Raw genomic sequence first — 8586 nt, 5'->3', positions numbered from 1 at the left:
GAAGTAGTTGGAAATGAGAAAATAAACAAAAGTTGAATTTTTTGAAAGAAAAAATTATTTCATCGTTTGTCTTGTTTTCCCGAACTAGCCTGATATTATTTGAAGGATACATAGAAATTGTAGTAATAGTGATAGTGGCAGTAGTAATAGCAGTATATAAAAAGTAATGAATCTTGTTCGAGTTATCTAAATTTATAGCATTCTGAAAAAAAAAATCATCGATCGAAAAATGAGTTTGTATTGCTGCATTTTCGATGAGTAGAATTTTTTTACAAGTTGTTGGATTATCTTTGCAGTTTTCTCACACATTCATTGATAATCGGCCGTTGATGGGCAGTCAAAATATTCGCATAACAAAGCCAAATTTTCAAGCCCAAATGACATGAAACAGCTAATAAATGTAAATCTAATGTTATTACTACTCGAGTTTTTCAATGGTCCAACCGCACGGCTTTTTTTTTTTGATGGCAAGCTTAAAGTTTTTATTCTGCGATAAATGTAATATCACGTTGCAGGAATGTATCGTGTGGATGTATCTGGAAAATGAGGTAATAACAGTAGTAGCAGTTGGCAGCTGTTTTGAAAGTTTAGTGCAGTTGTTGAGAGCAATGATTCCATCAATCGATCTACAATTATCCATACTTCATTATTCTGCAGTATCTCGAAAGTCTACGCTTTAAATTGAGAATTGACTCCAAATTTACTTTAGGACAGGTTAGAGCTTAAGTGTGACTGGATTTGAAAGAATTTTTGAACTACGTAAGACCTATCAGTAATGATATTATCACGACCGTATAATCTTTCATCATGAATGCATCACGACTATTGCAGTTCATTGTTGCAATATTGCATGGTAAGAATTCAAGGTTTAGTTTGAGTACTGTTTTAACTTTCAATGATTGATTATTACTCAATTATAATTCTAATATAATACAGTGAATGTTATCCAGCAAACTTAAAGGTGAAATCACTTTTAGCAAATGTTCAGCCTTACTTCTTCAACCATTTCAGTGAGTGGTTTGTCAAGTAATCGTTACGCAGATCAACTCTATGAGGATTTATTATATTTCTACAACAAAAATGTAAGACCAGTACGAAATGCAAGCAGTGCTGTACAAGTTAAATTTGGTGCATCACTGATTCGAATTATCGATGTGGTTAGTTCTCATAACTTCAAACTGATAATTTTAAAAACAATTCTTAAGATATGATCTGAATACAGTTATACATTTTACAGAAATTTCTCGAGCACTTTGCGAGTCTTTTTTCCGTCCATTTTCGGCAAAAAATTTATAGTTTCAAATAAAACCAAAAAGACAATATGGCAAGAATCAAATATATACCAGCTTGCTTGACTTTTTAATAAACTCAAAAATCAAAAAGCCGGATTTATTTGACAGTCTGTTATTAGTCTTTCACTGTTGCCAGAAAATCGTTAACTAGTGGTGCTGCGAATATCTGTGATACACCACAATCTGATGGACAATATGTTGCTGGTTGACCTGAAAATCCATACCAATTTTTAAGTTCTTCCGGAACTGCATACACGCGGAAGAGGAAAATTTGCAAACCTGGTTCCCCAGGTGGTCCCCATGGTCCTTCTTCGCCTATTTTTCCGTGTCGTCCTGGTGGTCCAACAGGTCCAATATTTCCTGGTTTTCCGGCGAAACCAGATTCCTTTGCTGGCTTGCCTCGCAGTCCAGTAGCTCCCTTTGGACCCGGAGGGCCGAGTGGCCCTTTTGGTCCCTTAATTCCAGTACCAGATATGACTGTATCACCCGGTGGTCCGGAAAGACCAATAGGACCTTGGAGACCTGGTGATCCCGGCAGACCAGGCTCCCCTATTGGCCCATGTTCCCCTGACATACCAGGTGGACCTGGTTCCCCAGTTCGACCAGGTTCTCCAAGTTGTCCGCGTTCACCTTGTAGTCCTCTAAAATACAGCGCGATTAGAAAAGATAAGAAATACCGTAAATTACATCGAAATGTACATAATCTATCAAATTTTAATAATTTCTGTAATCTGATTACACATTTTATTAAAAGATCAAAAAAAGCTTCCTCATGGTTACAGTTTTTCCTTAAAGTTTTATGTGAAAAAACATAAATTGGACAACTGATTAAAAAATAACGGCACCTTTGTCCAGGAGGTCCAGCAGGACAAATTGCACATGGTAGCTCTTCTTCCGGTGTAAGCTCTACATCATAGCCATCATCACCTGGTAAACCTGGCTTACCCGTCATTCCTGGTATTCCATCTTCACCAGCAGGTCCGCTAAGGCCAGGTGGACCTATGGGGCATCTAAAATTTCGTATGCATTATGTTCCTAAAATAAATTAGCAACTGGCGAATTGGTAGGAATTTTCTTCGGGAAAAAAGAATCACAGTTTACGGAATTTAAGTTCCAAAAATTGTTGCGCTCTATTGAGACCAAAGTGAATTATAAGTCTCCAACGTACAACCGAATCAGCAAAGCTTCCAGATGAAGCGGATCATCGTGTCCCTTTTTGTCATTGTTTATTTGGAATATTTTTGGTTTTAGGTAAACTGATTTTGAAAGAAAACATATAATTAAGTAAGGCTATCTTTAGAAATTATTTTGGTTAAGAAGAATCTAACCCGAGTTGTATGCATCCTGAGCACACCACTTGTTTATTGCTGCTAAAAATGTGTGGATGAGAACGACGTCCTCGAAGAATCACTGTTACTCCAACTTCTTCTCGCACCGATTTCATTTCTGTCCATATTTTATTTGATTTCTCCTGAAAGAAACGATATGGAAATATGATCAATTTAGAAAGGATAGTAGAAGAAGAAAAATATTCTTGTAAAAGATGTCAACGTATCAAAATATATTTGCATCTTATTTTCTCATTCTCATTCAAAAATATTTCTCATGCTCTTTGAATTTTTTACTTTAAAACTAGCTGATTTCGTCATAGCATATGAGCGCTCTCGTTCTGCCTTCAAATAAATTGCTGGAACAGCAAATAGTAGTATAACAATTGTCATCGAACTAAATATCGTCGTACCTACTGCCAGATAGTGAAAATAATCTTCAATAGTCATTTTCCTGAAATTTTTCAATTATCACGTTTTTATTACTGCATAGTGCAATCTTTTCCCACTTCATTAAGTAAGGCTCCATTAGATGTAGAGTATTAAGTTTGACTTTCTACTATCATTGCTAAATTTAAAATGGATAATTGCATAGAGTTTTACGGGACAGAATTTGGGATGTGCAAAGCTAGAGAGTTGGTTGGTTGACAATGACTATGTTGTCAATTAAACCAATTATTTTTATCTATTCCCGATATATTGGGGCACTGTGTCGGAGCAGTTCTGCACAACTGCACCGTTACGAAAAGATGCCTCTCCTTTCATTGATCCACATACTTCCCAATTCTTAAAAAAAGAACAAAAATAAAGGATGGCATTCTAATTTAGGTCAGTTGATAATACTTTTCCAGAATTGATTCCAATTCATTTTACTCGTAATTTTGAAGAGAAAAATTCTGAACAGATCGATTGCATCCAATTTTTTTTACTTGATGGATTTTTTTCTCAAAACTTTTTTTGAGACAATTTTTACAAAGTATGAATAAAAAATGGCTCTGCTAAAGAGGTCATATCTATCTCTAAATGGTAATTCATAAAACTTCACTTCAATGCTCATTCACAATTTGATTTAATATTAACACAAATTTGTTTTCAGGATGAAGTTAATCAAGTGCTCACCACTAATTTGTGGCTTGAAATGGTATTTTTTTTTTAAATTAATGTTAATGTTGAGGTCGTGCAGATTTTGGGAAATTATTTCGGTCTTCCAAATCTTTTAATCTCGATTTCAAACAAATTATGATGGCAGCGTTATTCCTTTGCAGCAGTGGTATGATTACAAGCTAACATGGGATCCGGAAAAATGGAATAATATTCGAAAACTTCATGTTCCATCTGATCAGATATGGATACCGGATATCCTGTTGTATAACAAGTAAATTATCTGGAATTTGAAATCACTTATCAGTAATAATATATTGTCAATTAATGGCGGATATTACTAGCTCTTCTGCTACTATTTACGTGGATGAGATCGAGTCTTACTTTCATTTCAGCGCAGATGGCGAACCGCACATAACGATCATGAGTGATGCGTTAGTCTACTACACCGGTGCAGTGGTTTGGAAACCACCGAGCATTTATAAATCATTTTGTCCCGTAGGCTTATGCCTATAATTATGCGATGATAATTTACCAGACTTACAAAATAATATCTCTTTTAGTATTTTTTAGTGTAATTTGTTTCTGACTCGTTCCACCCGCATCTTAGAACATTTCTGTAATGTTACTTCTTGTAGAATATTTATTTTAATATCCCTAATTCAACTACTTCCAAATAACTATTGAGATTTCAATTTTCAAATTTCAATTCGAAGTTTTTTGATACTTTGACTACCAAAAACAAATTATTAAGATAGATATTGAATACTTCCCATACGATAAGCAATCATGCTCAATGAAATTTGGTGGTTGGTCTTACAACGGTTTCCAAATTGATGTTCGACAGTTGCCAGTAAATTTTGAATTTCAATAGATGAGGAAAATTGTTAAATATGATTCAGCAACTCGATCTGTCTTAGTATACTAGTAAAGTTCAGAGGATAGATAGCATTAAACTGTCGACCTTTAAAAGCATTAGAAAAGTTTTTACAAACGGTGAAAATGATAAACATACCTGCAGCTTTTCTGACTAGTCTGTTTTTTGAAATACAAGTTTTTTCAAGACTAATCCTACGGACAATATCGAAACACAGTACGATGAAAATGGAAAAGAATATCAATTTTTGGAACAAGGGATGGATCTATCATCTTATTATCCGTAAGTTCTCTATTGCCAAGAACCATTTTTTTTATGTGCTATTCAATCGTTTTTAAAGCTACTCAAATTTGGTTTTTTTTTTTTTTTTTTTTTTTTTGTGAATATAATCTTATTTCAGGAGTCGTGAGTGGGATTTGATAAGTTTAACAAGTCGTCGACATGAACGCCTGTATCCTGGTTGTTGTGGGCAGGAATTCTATATCGATATTACTTTTAATTTATCGATCCGTCGTAAAACGCTTTTTTACACCGTCAACCTAGTCATTCCATGCATGCTGATAGGTGAATTTGCTTCAATTTGATTCTGTAACAGTCGATAAATTTTTAATATTGGAGACTGTAAAAAAAAAAAAAAGAAAAATTCTCGTTCAGAATTTTTCTTTTTTTGGAAGAATAAAGTTAAGGTATGAAATATCAGAATAGTATACTCTTCATACAAATTCATTTTGTTTCAGCAATCTTGACAACTTTCGTTTTCTATATTCCGGGTATTGAACACAAAGTTTCATTTTCGATAGCAGTGCTAGTTACTTTGACTGTGTTCTACTTGGTTCTTATTGATCTCATTCCTCCAACATCAATGGTAATACCAATGATTGGAAAGTATCTTTTATTTACCATGTTTCTCGTCTCCGCATCAATCCTCTTATCCGTACTCACTGTAAGCTACTATCGACGGTATGTTATTTATCTATTAGAAATCTAATGATTCCAAAAATTATGTCCTTGTTGTAAATTTTGTTTTGTTTTGGGAGAGCTCCAATCAGGTATCTCGAACATTTATTGAAGTAGATTTATTCGTTAGCAGAGGTTTCTTCTTGAACGTTATAAAATAATTGTGAGTGATCTATCAGTAATAGTCATTTTTTCCTTTTCGTTGATCCAAGAGGGATCTGCTTAAATGTAGATGGTGATAGTATAGGATAACACCAAAATATTTGGAGACAAATTTGATTTGGCAAGCAAAATCAGGCAGAAGCAGTGCTGAAGTCGAAAAAAGACGAATGAGTGTGCAAAAGTATCCGAGTCGAAGTTTTGTTAATTGTTCCGCACAATAGGCTTAAACCTTATGTATTTACCACAAAGCATTACTATAGTGAGTAGAAGCTGATGAATAACGAAGGAGCTTAGTTAAACAAAGAATTGACAACCTTTTGAACAATCTAATGTAAGTTTAGCTGTCAGGCTGAAAGATTCTAACAATAAAATTGGGAGAAATTATCAACATCTTGCACTGAGTATACTAATAAACTGTAACATTCTAGCCAGTGTGGATAAATTGAACTACGTTGGATGAATTTTATTTGAGATATAAAATTAAAAAATCTTATATTTGTCTTAGAATATTGAAACAAGACAATCTTTAATCTTATGGATTTAATACAAAATTATTTCGTCATATTATAATTCGATTTTTCTGATATCGCTTTCTTCTGCAATTCATAGCTTAGAAGAAATAACATAAATTTTTGAAATAACTTCTATTCTTTCTTAATATATCTAAAAATGGATAGAGAAGCGCTCAGTTAAGCGTGCACTATTTTCTCGTTTTTATCCTTTAAGAGTAGTGAAGTAAATTCAAATGAGAAATACTAGAACTAGAATAAGCTTAACGAGCTTTCTATTTTAAACCTAGAATTTCCCACTTCAACTATGATCATCTTGGCATTATTTCATGCTCACCATAGTTGATAGTATTACTGATCAAAAACAATTTCTTTTCACCAAAAATAAAATTAACTTTTCATGCAAAATATTTTTTTATTTGTATTCTGCCATTGTGAATAGTTTTCCTTATATTCCTCTTCAAGTCTGTATTTGGCTTACCTTACTCATTATAGCAATTAGTTTTAACTATCAGTCAATTATGCCAAGCGAATTTTAAATCTATAAAGATGACCAACAAGAATGTAAAATATATAAAACCTACTTCAAATAACATTCATAACCAATCCTCACCTTTGTAGGTCTAACTTCTTTAAAAGATGTTGGCAACCATTTACTTATACGTGTCCTTATGTTAAGTTATGCTAATAGTATATTTGATCACAATTATGCTAATAGTAAGTTCTTTTACTTAATATTTATACTTGAAAGAGCTCATTTAAAAACCTAAATTTGTTTCTTGCAGAGCTGGTACCACTCATCCTATGCCGAAATGGATGCGTCACATATTTTTGAAAACATTACCCAAGTATTTGTTCATCAAGCCACCGGAAGATGATGCTTCTGAGGAAAGCAGCAATAGATCATCAGGTGAACTAGGTTTCTTAAGAATTTTTGGATTCTTTCGACTTAAGCCAATTAAATACAAATGAAGAACCGTTGAAATATTTAAACTGAGCTTCCAAGTTTCGAAAATAAGCTATGTACAAAATAATATTTATTATCATCATAATGTCTATACTACCAATTTTTTGCAATCTCTCGAAGAAAAAAATACATTTTCAGACCTTGCAATAACATATCTCCCTTATGCTGTAATAAATTTTTGTCTTTTCTAACTGAAGAGATTTATCAGAAATTTAGATTTGCATTTTAGATTTATTGTCATCTTCAACATCTCGTCGAACAAGTCCCTATTTCTTATCGATCAGTAATCTAATCGACGGCCAAATGCGATTGTCTCAGCTAGCGCAGCTTCGTGGAATGCATCCTGACTTAATTCGACGCATGATCGATAATGTATCTTTTATTGCTGATCATTTCCGGGCCATGAAAAAAGATGATCAGGTGTGTTTTGTTTCTTTTATATATCCAACATTGGCCTTAATTCTAATTATGACCTACACATTTTTCGTTTGCATTTCTCTTTTCTCGATGATTAAAAAACTCCTTAATATGCTAAAAATGCAGGTATCTGAGGACTGGTGCTACATATCAATGGTGCTAGATCGACTGATGCTGATGATTTTCAGTGTGATCAACGTATGTGGTACCCTTATTATCCTTCTTCAATCACCAGTACTTTATGATAGTCGACCACCGATGACTATCAATCCGGCTATTAAACCACTGAGTGGTGATACACTCGAATTATTCGTCAATAGCTCATATGTACAGTAATTTTTTGAATAAAACCCATGATTTGCAAGAATCATGACAGGAAATACTTACTACTTACTTACACCTGCACTAAAACATTATAGTAGCTTCGGTTGCTGTTTGTTCACTGTTTAGAACGGTTACCATGACAATAGCAAAATCAGATTTGCACGCATTAGTTAAATTATGCAAATACATCTAATTTATCGATTACGAGATTATTTGTTTAAATTGCTTACCTTTTCGTTAATGGACGAATGTTTGATTCTGATTAGACATTCTTTTATAGCTATGCAATCCGCTGCGGGAAAAACGATTTTTTGGACGATTTTCTCATCTTTGTTTGTTCATGTTCATTGCAAAAATAAAATTTAATTTGAAGCTCACTTTCGATAGATATTAAAACTAAGCGAAATAGAGTAGAGCAGTGCAACTACTGCGAATGGGACTGAGGAAATTTATTTCTTTAGTTACAAAAAGAGAACATATTCGATCAGGAGAATGATTTTACATCACTTCCTTAATTAATTACGATTTCATTCATGTAAAACAATTGGAAAGAAGACCTGTTCAATTTTGATTTGTTAAATATTTTTTCACTGCCTTTTGTAAGACACATTTTTTCTCCTCCATCTTTCATTATCTTATGATAAGGTTTATA

The 8586-nt window shown here is 33.4% G+C and overlaps 2 protein-coding genes across 2 annotated transcripts; one reads left to right on the top strand and one right to left on the bottom strand.

Moving 5' to 3' along the window:
- Window positions 1–807: 807 nt before the first annotated feature.
- Bma-acr-8.2 (Uncharacterized protein) lies at window positions 808–7946 on the top strand (the record flags this gene model as incomplete). Its single annotated transcript, XM_043075439.1, has 12 exons — window positions 808–853; window positions 1012–1157; window positions 3717–3761; window positions 3886–3995; window positions 4117–4219; window positions 4476–4574; window positions 4786–4880; window positions 4999–5162; window positions 5336–5558; window positions 7012–7136; window positions 7423–7613; window positions 7737–7946. The coding sequence occupies 12 exons, from the start codon at window positions 808–810 to the stop codon at window positions 7944–7946; spliced, it is 1557 nt and encodes a 518-aa protein (XP_042931373.1).
- Bma-dpy-8.1 (Uncharacterized protein) lies at window positions 1408–3070 on the bottom strand (the record flags this gene model as incomplete). Its single annotated transcript, XM_001898272.1, has 5 exons — window positions 1408–1502; window positions 1572–1933; window positions 2138–2302; window positions 2621–2763; window positions 2918–3070. The coding sequence occupies 5 exons, from the start codon at window positions 3068–3070 to the stop codon at window positions 1408–1410; spliced, it is 918 nt and encodes a 305-aa protein (XP_001898307.1).
- Window positions 7947–8586: the final 640 nt, after the last annotated feature.

Source organism: Brugia malayi, assembly GCF_000002995.4.
Source record: "Brugia malayi strain FR3 genome assembly, contig: Bm_v4_ChrX_scaffold_001, whole genome shotgun sequence".
Taxonomy (NCBI): domain Eukaryota; kingdom Metazoa; phylum Nematoda; class Chromadorea; order Rhabditida; family Onchocercidae; genus Brugia; species Brugia malayi.
The sequence above is the reverse complement of the archived record's forward strand: the minus strand, read 5'-3'. Positions and strand labels throughout refer to the sequence as shown.